We start from the raw sequence: 16001 nt of genomic DNA, 5'->3' as shown, positions 1-16001 counted from the left end.
GAGGGGCATCTTTATGGACTATTGTTTCAATGAACAGTTAAAGGTCTTCCATATCCTTAGTTCCTCTCTCCCTGCAAGGCACTATATGAGGTGGTTCATTATGATTCCATTTACAGGCACACATGTGATGATGTTAAACTGTTCTTATCTTGAATTCTACAGGAACCCCCATCAGGTTCCTCATATCTCTACACCAACATAAGATGTCTGCCCTCTACTTCTCCAGGTGTGTCTTGCTGCTTGGAGCTGGCACCTGCATCCTTCAGAGGACTGCCCTTGGGTGTGAAAGCTAGCTTGCCCAACCTTGATCTTTTCTCACCCTTCATCCAACCAAGGGTTGCCAATAGGATGGGCATGTTTTATGAGCTGTAATTTTCACTTTCCAGAACCCTGCAGGATCAGGCTGCATTTGGGAATTTAGTAGAAAACATCTTGACTGGTTTCCTCCTCTTTTATATCTTCTCCAGTTCCCTGACTGTCTGATTCTAGGAGTGCTTGCTTTAACAAAATCTAGTCCCTAATACTTGAGCCAGGAGAAACTAGCCTAAGATAGCTCTACTGTTTTCTTAGCCTGAGGCACCAGAACCTCACGTGCCTTCAGTTCTTGATTCTACAGACAGAGATGGGCCCCTAGTGAGGCAATTGTCAGAGCCATCAGCATGACTGGGTAATGAGTTCTTGCAGGAAGGTGAACAGGAAATTAGAGAATACGCCCTTAGAGAAAGAAGGACTTCCAGCTTCCATAGACACTCTCATGCTCCAAGCTATTGTACCCAAAGTGGTCAGGTGGTGTAGACAATGGGATTTCCCAGGATGAAGAATGAAGACTTGCTCAGGATTCTCCTTGATGATTCACTGCTGTCTACATAACCCGATTCTATACAGCCTGTGCACGAAGAAAGCCCCTGCAATGATCAATACTGGATTCCCAGTTATAGATCTGAGAACTGGATTTAAGTTGATTTAGAGCAAATAAAGTTATATTGTTTTTCTTCTTCCTGACTGGTCCAGTAAGAATCACTACTGACAGCTGAGATGACCAAGGTCATAGATCTATAAGAAGTGGACGTGAAGATGGCAGCATTATGCAACATGTCAGGGCCTTGTGACATTGTCCTCAGGAAGAGTGGTTCATTTGTGCACACTGATAACACCACTTTTGGGCATCCAAATAAGTAACATTGACTATCACAGAAGGAAGTTCATACTGGAGCTGCCTCACCATTCTCTGATAGGTATCAGGCCCTGGGGCAGAGCCCAGCCATGGAAAAACAGCCTGTTGTCTCTTCCCTTATGTCATTATCCATATAATATTCCTGTTCACAAAAGAAATGCATTTTATGAATGAATCTAGAATTTTAATGTGATACACTAATCTTCTATGAATATTTATCAATTTTCTTTTGTTTAGATCTCTAAGTCTAAGCTCAGATTTGTAGACAAGATGGGTTAAAAAAAAATGCCTGGAAACAAAAAACCAACTTAATTTGTCTTTCCAAAATCTATCACGTCACTTGTTGGCAGGCTGGGATGATGCTGATCGATCACTACATATTTAACAAATGACCCCTACCCATGTCAAGCAGAAAAAGGCATTGGCAGATATTTTTCTGTATCTTTTAAAAACATTTTTATTGTTTGAGAAATACATACATGAATATAATGCATTTTGATCCAGTCTCCTCCCTCTTCCCTCATCTCCAATTCTTTCCCTATTCCCACCACTACCTTTCCCTCTTAACTTTATGTGCTCTCCTCTCTCGCTCGCACTTCTCTCTCTCTCTCTCTCTCTCTCTCTCTCTCTCTCTCTCTCTCTCTCTCTCTCTCTCTCTCTCTCTCTCTCTCTCTCAATCCTGGTTGCACAGGTATGGGAACATCTACTGGAGTGTGGGTAGCCTTTCAGGAACTGTGTCCCCAAAGAAAATTTATTCTCCTTCCTCCCAACAGCCATCAATCACCAATATCTTCTCAGCTATGAGTGAGACTTCATGAGTCCTTCCCCCATCCATGCTGGAACTGGCTGGCTTGATTTTGTGTGAGTCTTGTGCAGCTGCTGTGAGTTCATGTAAGTAGACAGAGTGGTTTTTCCATATCAAAACCAGAAACACAAGTGATGTTAGTTCTGGCTTATTCTAAGATTCTTGTGTGCCCAGCCTTTCCTCAGCCTCACTTAAGTACTTACAAATGAAAAGGACTCATGACATTCCATCAAGTTATTTATTCTTTGGGTCTGGTTTCTACCATGCTAAATCTTTCTGAATGAAGAAAACCCTTAGCCAGGTCTGGTGGCACAGACCTGTTATCTCAGGGACTCAAGAAGCTGAGTAAAGGAATGGAGCAGGAATCTGAAAAGGTCTTACTAATAAAAACAAACCTGGGGCCAGGCATTGGGGTGAACACTGAATGATCAGAGAGACAGAACAAGCCACAGCCACCTCACCTTGCCAGCTTCTCAGCTGATCCTGCTTCCTCAGACTGGAAGCCTCTGAGTCCTCACCCAAATGGATCTCAGCTGAACTGTGCTGCTCAAAAGCCTAAAAGCTTAACCAGGCTCTAGTTCCTCGTCCTCAAGCCTTAAGTACCTTTCTGCTTCCTGCCACCACTTCCTAGAATTAAAGGCTCTTGTCACCATGCCTGGCTGTTTCCAGTGTGGCTCTGAACTCACAGAGATCCAGATGGATCTCTGCCTCTGGAATGCTAGGATTAAAGGTGTGAGTGCCACCATTTTCTGGACTCTATGTTTATCTAGTGGCTGGCTGTTCTGTTCTCTGATCCCAGATAAGTTTATTAGGGTGCATAATATTTTGGGGAACACAATATCACCACAGGGGAATGCTGCAAGTTCAAGGCCAGCCTGGACTACAGAGTGGGCTCAATGTCAGCCCAACTTAGTCAGGCCCTGTCTCAAAATAACAGGTGGCAAAAGGTCTGGGATGTGGCTCAGTAGCAAGGTGCTTCCCGAGCACATGTGACACCCTGTGTCCAACCTCCAGCCCTACAACAATGAAGAAAAAGAAGAATCTCAGGAGTTCAATTAGATGTCACTGTAAGAAACTCAGTTTAGTTTCTTTAGGCTAACTGACTCCACTCATTCAGATGGAGAAAACGAAGCTGCAACATGTGAGGGTGTGGGGGATGAACAAATACACACATCCTTTCCATTAGCATCAGCTCGCCTGTGACTAATGCCTTTATTCTAACATCACATCAAAAGAGAGCATGCTAACCAAGGAATAAGGAAGGTAACCGTGGGGCTTTCAGCAAACTTGAATAGGGTGCGAAGGACCTCAGCAAGCACTAGCTAACAGCAGGAGCTGGCTGGAGTATGGCTGGCTGGCAGCACAGCTTCCATGAGGTCAAATTGCTGGAACTGCCTTGAGACCACTTAGGCAGCTGTGTGGTCCAAAATAAAGCCTCTTACTCTACAGGTAGAAAGCCAAGTGAAATGGACCCAGATTCTAATTCAGATGCTCTGCCCAGAGCAACAATTGGGGACTTGTAATTAGAGTTCTCAGTTTTATCACATTTGTGTCATCTCTAAGGTACCACACAGTGACTGCCACTTAGTCAGGGCACATGTTGGAGTCAGTGCAATGCATCCAGTATATCAGGCACAAGTCCACAAATTATAAAGGATGAGACATTGAGAAGAGACTCAGAAATGCTTCTTCGTGATAAGAGCAGCTGTGTACCACACTGCCTGGAAAATGCTAGGTAGCAGTTTGAATAAATCTTTAAGAGGGTCCTAAATTCTCAAGTTTAACACTTTACAAATCAACAAAATGGATATTTCATATTTTGAGCATCCTTTAAATAACGAAGCCCTAGAATACGTACCACTTGACATTTATTGAATGCTTAACTAGTATTTTAGAAGTACAAACAGATGAGGATCTAATTGACTGACTGCCACAAGTCCATCCCTTGTCACCTTGACACACAAACACATCACTTGTTAAAACATACCATGCCACCCTACAAAGTTCTTGTTCATCTCATAATGCAAAATAAATTCACTTCATTCCATAAGTCCCATTAATCGTCATATTCTCACTATTGCTCAAAAGCTCAAAGGATTTTTTTTTGAGACTCAAAGCAAACTCTGAGACATATGAACCAGTGTGGAATAAAAACAACAAACTTCCATACCTCCAATATTGGCACAAAGTAAACATTCCCATAGAAAAGAGGGGTGACACCAGATCGAGCCCCGAACACAGCACAGCAAAAGTCAAACGCTATAGTTCCATGCCCAGCTTCTGGGGGAAATGCTATCCTTCCTGAACTCCAAGAAGCTTGGGAACTCCTGGCCCTGTGGCTTTCCATTTCACAGCTCACATGGTCGCATCATTGGCTCTCCAACCTTCAAGCTTCATCACCACTACTTTACAGACAGCAGGCAGGGGGGCTTCTCAGCCTCATAGTCATAGAATCGTGTGTGTGTGTGTGTGTATGTGTGTGTGTGTGTGTGTGTGTGTGTGTACATGCACACATATACACATGATATAGAGAAGAAAGGAGTTCTGGTCAGAATAAAAGTAAATGTTTGTACCCATAGATAAACTTGTGGTGACCTTTCTCTAATCATAACAGCTTCTTCTGTTTTTTTTTATTGTTCTTACTCTACTCCTTATTATTTTTAATTAATTATTATTATTGACATCCTTCTTGATTTCACAAATGGTCTATAGTGAAGCACAAAATGATGAATGAAGAAGTATATTTGCCTCTTGGCAAATTTCAGTCATGAAATGTTTGTGAAAGCTGAGTTATCCACCGAGCAAAAGTTGGGTTTGGTATTCTTCCTAAAGCAGTTTCTGAGCATTGTAACAAAGGACACAGGCCGGAAGTCTACACAAGTGTCACCCTATGATCTAGCTGTGGTGGGAGCTGGGGTGGAGGGTGTTAGTTTCAATTCTTATCATACTCTTTACATCCACCCAACCTCACTCATCACCAAAATCAAGGAAAGAACTTGGGACAGTTTGGGTTCTGTTTGGACAAGGCATTTGCCTCCTCACTGAGGTTTTGTTGTTCTAAAACCCAACTCAGCACAAAGGCAGTGCTCAGAGACAAGCGAACCATGGCTCCTATCTCTTCCATGCCTTCTCTTGTCGGGTTCATGCTTGAATTTGGTCCTTCTGGACTGAAGCAAGTGTGTTTTACTCTCTTGAAGGTCATCACCGATCGGAAATAATGGCGCCAGCTGATGATATAATCTTCACCAAAGACTCGTTTTATCCCTTTCCAGCGGGTAGAATTCGGCTTCCCCGATGTTTTCCAGCCCTCTGTGGGTGTGAATGAGGTGCTACCCATGTGAGGTTGGCTTGGATGGCACACACTGCTATTTATTCATCCGGCAGCAATTTGGAGACTGGGGCTTAATTGGCTATTTGATCTTAATCAGTATTGTCTTGGGCCTCTGGTACACTGTGTCTTTCAAACACCACTTTCCGGTGCTTGAATGGCCTATTTATTTAAAACAGCCTGTGTCCAAGAGACAGTCAACAGTGACCATTGTTCAGAAAGTCAGATTTGTTTAAAGTTTTTGTTCAAAATCACCTGGCATATTACTGTGATAGAGCAAGTGGGCCACTTATGTGATATGAGAAGCTCGATGGTTCTGCTTCCGGCTCTGCTTCGATAGAATAGTCTTCTTTGGGTTTCCCAACATTTCAGGGGTTGTTTTTGAGTCATCATCAAGATGGATATAGGTCTGGAGAGACAGCTCAGGAAGTAAAGTGTTTGGCACACAAGCATGAGGACCTGAGTTTGAACCCCAGAACCCACATGGAATCCCAGCACTGGAGAAGGGACAGGAGGAACCCTGTGGCTCTCTAACTAGTCAGGCTAGCTGAATGGGGAAACTTCAGTTCAGGGAGAGACACTCTGAATAACAAGACAGATGGCCTCCGGGAAAGACACCTAAGGTTGACTCTGGCTTCTACGCGCACATCTGGACATGTGTGTATGTGCACACACACACACACACACACACACACACACACACACACACACGAGGAGATGGGCACAATGGTGAATGCCTGGAATATCAGGACTTGGAGATTGAGGCAGAAAGATTACAAGGTTGAGGTCAACCCAGGTGACAATAGTGAGAACTTGTCTCAAGAAAAATACTGTTGTTTTTTAGCACATGGATGCCCACAAGAATGCCTCGGAATTTACAAAGAGGACATTTTCATCTTTTGAAGTTGGTAGAGACCAGGTAAAGAATGTTCTGCAAGGCAGGATTTAAGAAAGATGGGAGTTTTATGACCTATGTCTGGGGCTGGAGTTCCTCTGGGGTTGTGGCCTCAGGAATGCTTGTTTTCATTTCAGGTTAAATTTATTTATTTATTTATTTACTTATTTATTTATTCATTCATTCATTTATTCATTCATTTACTTACTTACTCACTCACTCACTTACTTACTTACTTATTGGTTTCTCTGGGTAACAGCCCTGGCTGTCCTGGAACTCGATTTGTAGACCAGGCTGACCTCAAACTCACTGAGATCCACCTGCCTCTACTTCCTAAGTGCTGAGATTAAAGTTGTATGCCACCACCACCTGGTCCATTTCAGGTTAATTCTTTGGTGCCCCCACTCTCCATGGACACACAGCCCATTCCAGCTCTAATGGATTACCATTGAACCCAGGACCTACATAAACTCTGCCTCCTGCATTAAGTCCTGCCTCAGTGACCTCATCCGCCAAAACAAAAGCCAGGAGGGCCAGGCCAAGAGCAGGTCGATGGACACAGAACCTGAGCATCCCTACAGCAGGTGGCCCTTACCACATGGTCAGCTCCATCCTATGTTTGTGGGAGCAGTTGAGCTAGTGAGTAATTTCTGTGTCTTCACCTATTTCTCCACTCTTTGGGGAGAACACTGTTTGTTAATCTCTGACTAGGAAAACACTCAACCCATTACATACCCTACATGAAACAAGAGACAGAGCAGGGAAGGAAAAGGTTGAAGAGTAGATGGGCATGATCCATGAATGCCATATACATGTGTAGAAATATCACATAAAAGTTCATTAATTATACAGTAAGAGGGAGGAGTGGAGGGAGGGAAACTGTGGTTGGGATGTATTGTAGGAGAGAAGAATCTATTTTCAATAAAAATTTTAAAAAATCTTGTAGCTATGTAGGAAAGCAGAAAAGGGATTTGAAAATAAATTAAGATTATTTTATGAATGAGATTAGATTATTATAAAATGAAAAAAAGAAAGGTCAAAAATATAGTCTTTTTTTCTTTCATATATCTTAGTGAGATTCTATCCTAATGTATCATTTACATTACTGTCAGTCATTATTATAAATAATATGGGATATTTTAGTGGTTTATTCACTGAAACTTTATAATAAATTCTAAATGGCATTTTATTTTAAAAGAGTCATTAATAATCATAATCTTAAAATAATAGCTCCTAATACTCAACTCTGTCTTATATGAATCATTAAACTTCATCCCCACAAACACCATGAGAACTACCTATTATTTTTCTGAAATTTCTAACAGGAAAATGGAGGCCCAAACACGTTAAATCACTCATTCAGGGCTGACAGACTGGAAATGCAGAGTCACAGTCCACCCAAAGTCATCCAGCCTTGAATTCCACCACCTCCCATTAGACAAAGATGTATCCATCTCCCAAATGTTCAGGATAAAAGAAGCCTTTGGAACTGAGAAAAAAAAGGCAAAAAAGACGGTGAGTCTATTTTTTAAAATGCCTCACCTGCCAGATCTCAGGGCAGTTTACATCAAGCCCTCTCCATTCCATTTACCCATCTAAGATGAGGCGTGGCTGCCGCCCACTAGGTGTCTCCTACATTCTCTTTGCGTCATGTTTTCATGGACCCTCCCAAAGTTCCCAATGGCTCATTCGGATGAGAAACTTGGGCTGCTGCTTTGAAGCTCAAGAATAAAGTGTGCCTCTTATCCTGCTCTTTCTCCCTGGTCCTTGGGACAGACCAGTGGGAAACCTTCTGAGACTCCAAAAACCCCAGTAAGTCCAGATTCGCTGTTTTCCTTTAATTGGTGAGGACTGATTTGTTTTGTTCCAAGGAGCGTCAGAGCCTCCAGTGTGAACGCTGTGACTGAAGATTTAGTCCATTTCATCGGCCTTCATTAGGATGCAGGGGGAAAGCCCAGCTCTGTCAACTGGGCCAGAGGAACAAAGACAACATGGAAATTGGAGCAGGCGATGAATCTCTCACTCTCCACTCTTTCAAAACAAGATTCGGACCATTTACTAGAAGACCCGCTTTGTCCTTGTGCTCCATACAATGAAACAGGAACCCTCAGAGGAAAGAAAGGGCCCCGTTTTCTCACATGGTGGCCCGGGGATCCTGGAGGTCGCTGAGGGTGTTGGCAGGAGGCTAGCTGAGCCTGAGGGCTAAGGAGGGGCCATTCCCCCTAGTTAGGTTTCTGAGAAGGTCACTCAAGAGTAGAGGGAAGGTTTCCACCTTGGGAAAGGATTCAGGGAAGGCGAGGCTGAGAGCTAACATCTTCAGGCTGTTCTGTCAGGGGCTTTGGCAATCCTCCTGACCACTGGAACTGAAGTCAAACCACCTGAATCTAATCAGGAACTCTCTCTTCAGACCAATGGGTTCCTTTGAGTAGAAATCCATTTCCAGTTTGATAAGGATCACCTCTAGTTTCTGAAGTATAGGTTCAGTTCTTATTTTGAAGAGCAGCAGTTATATTAAGGATCATCCTGCAGATTTGATGCAAAGGTGGTAAAGGCCCACCTAAGGGAAAACTAGTTCCTTACAGTCAAGGCAGTGAACTATCAGGCCCAGATGAGCCCAACTATTCCAAGCTACCCTACGTATAAAGGAACTAATCAGATGGACTGCTCAATCACCTGGCCAAGGGACCGCCCTTCTCGGGAAGGCAGGACCACTCCTAGAGGCAGGCTCACTTTAAACGGAGCTAAAGAGAAAGGCAGAACAATTACTCCTTTGATGAGTGTGAATATTTTCCCTTCCCAGAATTCTTGCCCCAGCATACTCTGTTAAGGAGCGCAGTCTGTCCACTTTTCCAAATCACTTAGAAAAGCCTGTTTTTTTTCTTCTATGCCTTTTCCAACCATGCTTTCCCTGACACTCGGGACTTCATTGCCCCCCTAAAACTGACCCCCTCACCATGTGTCTGCTGGTGCACAACTGCCCTCCACACTGCCTTAACTCAAATGGGATGGCTTTTTTTCCCTTCTCTCCTCCATTCTCCTCCATTCTCCTCCTCGATTTACAGCTTGCCTGACCGGAGGGTTTTTTTTTTTCAATTAAACTCTAGTAAAATTGTCCTCTTTGAATAAACATTGACTTTGATGACTTTCCAACTTTTCCTGCATTTTTAATCCTTTAATCAGCAGAGAAAAGGAACCCATTACTGCAACCCTAGATGGTATCAGATTGCTTAAAAGCAAATCTTCCTGTGCCCTTTCAGCAATGGCTCTCAAAAAATATAGTCATGTGTGCCCTCTGAACAGACAGTACAGCATCTGGGAATTCAGTTTCCATGTGAACAACAAAATAATGTAAGGATCTGATTGCAGCTCTCTTCATAATAACAAAATATTTAGAACAGTAACAAGTCCATCTTAAGGAATTAGATGAGTGCATATTTTCACATTCACCGTAGAATAGTCAACAATCATTTTGTCTGGGAAAAAGTCTATGCCGTGGACATTGACAACACATTGAAAATTCATAAGCATGCTTTCATCTACTTTCATTTAAAATAGAGACTTCCCACCTTGTCACTCCTGACACTGAGGCTGGATAACAGCAGCAGAGCCTGTCCTGTGTCTGGAAGGATGCTCAGCAGCATCCTTCAGTCCACAGGATGCATCACCATCCAGTTTTCATCCAAATCATCTTCCAATATTTCCAAATGCCATGTATGTGTGGATATGGGAGGCAGAGCTGAGAATCACTGGTTTAAAGTATGATTTAGATATCTAACTTAGAAAAAGTCTAAGAAACATAGATCTAGCATTCCTCAAAGTGGTTCCTCTGAGAACAAAGATGGGTCAGGAAAAGTAATATTTCATTTTTATTTTATATACCTGATATTGCTCACCTTCTTAAAAATAAACATATGTGATGTGTGTGTGTGTGTATGTGTGTGTGTGTGTGTGCATTTGTGTACGTTAATGTTGTGCATACACACAGGCCATGGCGCATAAATGGAAGACAGAGAACAACCTCCAATGCTGGTTCTTGTCTTCCACCCCTGCCCACACACTGCATGCACCAGGACTACCAGCTTTCTGAAATTCTCCTGTCTCTACTTTCCATTTTCCCTTAGCAGCACGGAGATTACAGATGTGCACAGTAATACATCTGGCTCTATGTGAGCTCTGGAGGTTTGACCTAAGGTCCTCACACTTGTGTGGCAAACATTTTGCCCATAGAGTGACCTCTCAAACCCTCTTTGACTTTTGTAAAGTGTATGTTTCTTCAGGAATTAAGTGGGAAAATCTATTCCTATTCCACTCCCATTCACGGGCATGAGAAATGAGGAGAAAATCTAACGTCAAGGACTGTTTGGAACAGAGGGGCTGACGAACCTTACCTAGGGGAAAGGACTCAGTGTTGAGCAGAGGTCGTCAGTCACCTGGACTCTCACCACACTACATGCTATGATCTGCACCCGAGATATCACAAACTATGAGAAATGTGCGCATCTCCTGGCTCTGAATTTGCTGGGGACCAGGTTTAAAGGCGCATCAGTAAAGGACAGGGCTCTCATTCATGCCTTGGTGCTCTTGAAGCTGCTTCTAAAAGCAAGTGCCAGGTCCAATTTGGGTATTTTGGAGTTTGGCGATTCTCCAAAAGCTTGCCTGCATTTCTTGCTAATTTTGAAAAAATTCCCTCTGGGGATATTGCTCCAGCCCATTGATATCCTCGGAAGGAAAACAAAAGTGCATGTGCGTGTGAGAGCACACACACACACACACACACACACGCACCTGCTCAGTTTTACTCTCTTCATGGAAAAACTGCCATGAACAATGGCCAAGATCTGTTCAGAAATAACCAAGTAAACTTCATGGCTGGATTTTTGTGATGTCTCACTGACTGAGTGAGTTAGAATTCACCCTGAACTTCATATCAGGAAAAGCAGACCTAGATCTTACAAAAAACAATAAAAATATAATTTCCCAGACTGCTATTAGCAAATGACAGATGACAAGCCCATCCCCAACTCTTCACCCAGCTGCAAGTATGCAGTGCCAGGCTTACAGTTTCGGAACTGTATTGAAACATGGACATGGAGAATTAATTCCCTTGACCATCTCCCTAGGGGGTCATGATGGTTGTTTGTTTGCTTGTTTTCATTTGTCTGTGGCTTTTTGTTGTTGTTGTTGTTTGCAGTGCTGAGGACACATGCTATGCAAACACACCATCACAAAGCCAAACCCCAACCTTGCCTGGTATTTAAAGTGATTTGAGACCGTTTATGAATCAAGCTACAATCCACGTGCCTTACACTACGTTCTTTCTTCATGATGCTTGTTTTTCTTTTGATAGAATAACTTTACAGAAAAATCCACTTTTGACTTGCACGCCACCCATGCATAGTTTAGTCATAACGTCTGGAGCAATTTACTTTCCTCTCCTGATCTGAAACAGTTCTTAAAGGTGTCTGGCTTATGTGCTCATGTTTTGCTTTCATCGAGTGTTACCTGTTTATCAGAACTGTGGCTAGTCGTCCAGAAATGAAGCCTACCTTTCCTTCATTTCCCTTCTGAATCTCAGAGCTTGCTGTTGCTCAGACTCTAGACAACACATACAAATCCTTGAAACGAGGAGGAAACAACATTGCTCTCATCTGCCTTACACATAACACAGAAGCCTCAAATCAGGGAGGGTCCATGAATCTCAGCATCATTTTCTAAGCCTCCTACACACTCCAGCCACTGTGCTGAACCAGAGATTTTAGCAGAGCATGGTAGCATACTCAGAGACCCACTGTTGAAACGCACGGTTTGTAAGGAATGCTAGGAAACATGTGCCTGAAAAACACAGCAACTCTCAGACAGCAGAGGCGCACAGAACGTGTGTGTGCGTGTGTGTGTGTGTGTGTGTGTGTGTGTGTGCGCGCTCTAGTCCGGAATGACTGGAGAAGACATGAACAGTGCTCTGCCCTTGAATCCATTCCTCCTGTTCGTATGCTCTCCTTTTCCTCCCCCACTGAATCCTGTGGCCTGTATGATTTCAGGAAACTGATCCTCGGTTCCTGGAACCACACTGAGCATCTGCTCAGGAAGCTAGGCATATGTTCTAGTTTCCTTTCTGTTGCCGAGATAAAACACTCTGACCAAAAATAACTTAGGGAGGAAAGGGTTTATCTCTCTTACACCTCCGGGTCACAGTGCACCATTGAGGAAAGTCAAGACAGGAACTCAAATCAGGAACCTGACGGCAGGGAGGCTTGCTGTTCCACACAGCATTACCTCCAAGCGGGGAACGCACTCCTAGCCCAGGAAGAGCGTCAGAAATGATGGAAGAAGGCTGGCTACTCGCTGGCTCGTTTGCAGGCTCATGCTTAGCTAGCTTTCTTCTACAGCCCAGGAACACAGGTCCAGAGAATGGTGCCACACTGGGTCCTGCTATAATCAATTAACAAAAGAGACAATCCCCGACAGGCAGCTCATAGCCTTGCCTGTCTGACCTGGGCAATCCCTCAACCAAGAGGCCCTTCTCAGGTGACTCTCCGTGGTGTCAAGTTGACAGTTAAGCTAACTAAGACAGCGTGCCTGAGTTCACATTTCCCTTCTCCCCCAGGGCAGCCTGGCTAGTGACTAGCTGCTGTGTGGTTAGAAGAACCCAGTACCCTTGCGCGCACTTCACTAGCATTCCATATTTCAATATCGCCAAGCAGTGGGCCCAGGTTTTTTCTTGAAATTGCTTTTTGCTTGACTTCTTTCCATTTCTAGGTCAGGTCTCCCAAGCCATAAGAGCACCTCTGGGGAGCTTGTCCTTACAGCCTCACTTGCACACACCCCATCTCTGGATCTATTTTGAGGAGCCCTGCTCAGGACATTATCTTCCTCCACTTGTCTTCAAACCTTCATTCTTGCTCTGCACATCTCATTCTGCACACTCCATTGCAGAGCAATAGGTGGAGGAAGTGGCACGAATTTTAGGTCTCAAATTTCTGCTAGGACAAGCATTATACATAGAATCTTGGCTACCAGACACCATAATCAAGTATTTCTGGTCATGATGGTGAAGTTCCTCTTTGCCAACGGCATGGTCCTCAGCACCACACAGCAGAGCTGGGAAGTTGTGGTGTCGTGGGACACATACTTCCCAAGGCCAAAAGGATATGCCCTGTTATATGTATGTATGAACTCAGTCGGTTCAAATTTCTCCCTCTGGCAAAAGCTCAAATCTAGTATCAGAAGAAGAAAATTGTGTCCTGCCTTTTCAAGGACATAATTTAGAAATTCCTGCTGCTTTGGTGTGGGTTATTTGTTTTAGTTTCACCTGGTTTCCTTTTTTAAGGGCCCCAGGTTCCTGAGGGCTGCTACTGCTCTGCTTTTGACTGTCCATAAGAACCAAAGAGCTAGCAAATTAACAGTAGAGCCAATCCATGGCACAAGGAAGAAAGCCGTAGCTCAGTGGAAAGACTTGTGTTTAGCATGAAGGAAAGCCTGGGTTCAGTCCCTAGCACCCAAACCAAGAAAGAGGCATAGACAGAGAGAGAAAGAAGGAAAAGAGAATGTGGCTTGGGGGACTGTGGAGATGATTCAGTGGGTAAAATGCCTGCTGTGAAGGCATGACGGTGTAAGACTAGAGTCCTAGCATCCATTTCTTTCATTCTGACAGTACACATCCTCAGTCTCAGCACTGTGAGAAGCAAACAGGAAGACGGCCTTGCTGTCTGGACAGGCTAGCCAGTCAATGAGTCCCAAGTTCAATGGAGAAAAATAAGGGGGAGAGCAATAGAGGAAAACACCCAACATCAAACTCTGGCCTCCACAGGCGCTCACTTACACACACACACACACACACACACACACACACACACACACACACACTATGATGACAATAATGATGGCAACAACTATGACTCAGAGGCCCCTATGATGTGCCATCTCTGACAGACCACTGGAGACACCAAGAAACCAGAGTGCTGTGAGCCCCCAAATCCCTGTGGATGCCCCCACTAATACCTTAAAGCCCACCAGGAGGCATACTCACGGTTTTCACAGCGCTGCCCGGTGTAGCCAGCCAAGCAGGCACATTTGTAAGATCCAGTTGCATCAAGGAGGCATGTGCCATCGTGGAAACAAGGGGATGAGGAACACGCTGAAAGACAAAGGCATCTGTCAATGTCACCACCAACAGTGATCCACCTCCTCAAGTGTAGCAGGATCTTAAAAGTTCTTATTAATAAAATCAAACCATGAACACTGGAAGATCAGAGAAGGAGAACAAGCCACAGCCACCTCACCTTGCCAATTCCTCAGCTGATCCTGTTTCTTCAGACTGGAAGCCTCTGAGTCCTCATCCAGAATGAATCTCAGCTGAACTGCTGCTAAAAGCTGAAAAGCTTAACCAGCTCTAGTTCCTGGTCCTCGTGCCTTATATACCTTTCTGCTTTCTGCCATCACTTCCTGGGATTAAAGGCTCACTTTCTAGATTAAAGGTATGAGTCACCATGCTTGGCTGTATCCTTGAACACACAGAGATCCAGGTGGATTTCTGCCTCTGAAATGCTAGGATTAAAGGCATGTGTTACCACTGCCTAACCTCTATGTTTAATATTGTGGCTGTTCTGTTCTCTGACCCCAGATAAGTTTATTAACGTGCACAATATTTTGGGGAACACAATACCACCACACTTGAGTCTGTAATCTGAGCCAATGTGTTTACCCCAACTTCTTACAATGTAATTGTTCATTTTACTGAATTCATGATGCTGTGATTTGAGAATGCAGAAAGCACAATGACATTAAGTGTCAAGTGGTGCAGATGCTGCTTAACATGTCCAAAGCACCTAACAGTATGTTCAAGGTACCCATATGCTGTGGAATATTATTTTAAGATGTGTTACCTTTGCTTATGCTGTGGAACATTTGTTTAAATGATACAAAGATGTGTTGCATTCTTTTATATTGCATGTGTTTAACTCTGTGAAGCTGTGTTACTGTGCCTGTCTAAAACTGATGTCTACTAAGAGCTCATGCAAGCAGGCAGGAGACTAGAGCAGAGAGAATAAACAGAAGGAGAAAAAGAGAGAAGCAAGATCGAGGAGCAAAAGAACTTAGAGAGGAAGATGCTATGGGCCAGCCACACAGCCACACAGCCAGCCATGGAGTAAGAGTGAAAGTAAGATATACAGAAGAAAAGAAAAAAAATCCAGAGGCAAAAGGTAAATGGGATAATTTAAGTTAAGGAACACTGACTAGAAATAAGCCAAGCTAAGGCTGGGCATTTATGAGTAAGAATAAGTCTCCATGTGGATTTATTTGGAGCCAGGTGGTGGGCTCCCAAAGAGCCAAAGAGTAAAGAGTAAAAATAACCAACAACACCCACATACAGAAGGCAAACACACAGTGGAAAAGCACCAATGAAAGCAACATCATGCAGTATCTCTCCCACAGGGACTCAGCAGGTTCGTCCTCGAGGTCATGCAACCAGCGAACAAACGCTGGGGAAAAGGAGACTTTTCCGTGGTGCAGCTGCCTGCAAACTGCACAGGCAACTCCAGCGGTCAGGAATCATCACCATGCTGGGTTATGCTTCCTGAGTGGCACAGTTCCCGTAAGAAGCCCTTCACCCAGGTTCCTGCAAGAACCCCTAATAAACCACTGTTTCATTAAGCCAGAATTAGATGGGGTGTTTTTTAGACTCCCCAAGAAGTGCCGCTCAACCAGTAATAGGTCAGATCTCTTTGCTGCAGAACTTCCTAGTTCAGTGGCCTAGTGTACCTGTGAAGTTCCAAGAACACACATAGTATTCAGTCTTTTC

The 16001-nt window shown here is 43.9% G+C and overlaps 1 protein-coding gene across 1 annotated transcript in view; it reads right to left on the bottom strand.

Annotated features, from left to right (window-relative positions):
• Pamr1 (peptidase domain containing associated with muscle regeneration 1) overlaps window positions 1-16001 on the bottom strand; it is an 89664-nt gene that overhangs the window by 15037 nt on the left and 58626 nt on the right. The window contains exon 6 of the mRNA XM_028877926.2: window positions 14229-14336. Coding sequence (XP_028733759.1) covers window positions 14229-14336 — 108 coding nt within the window. The remainder of the gene's footprint in view (window positions 1-14228; window positions 14337-16001) is intronic.

The sequence above is a fragment of the Peromyscus leucopus genome, chromosome 4 (assembly GCF_004664715.2).
Source record: "Peromyscus leucopus breed LL Stock chromosome 4, UCI_PerLeu_2.1, whole genome shotgun sequence".
Lineage (NCBI taxonomy): Eukaryota > Metazoa > Chordata > Mammalia > Rodentia > Cricetidae > Peromyscus > Peromyscus leucopus.
Note: the sequence above shows the minus strand (reverse complement) of the source record. Positions and strands in the feature narration are given on the sequence as shown.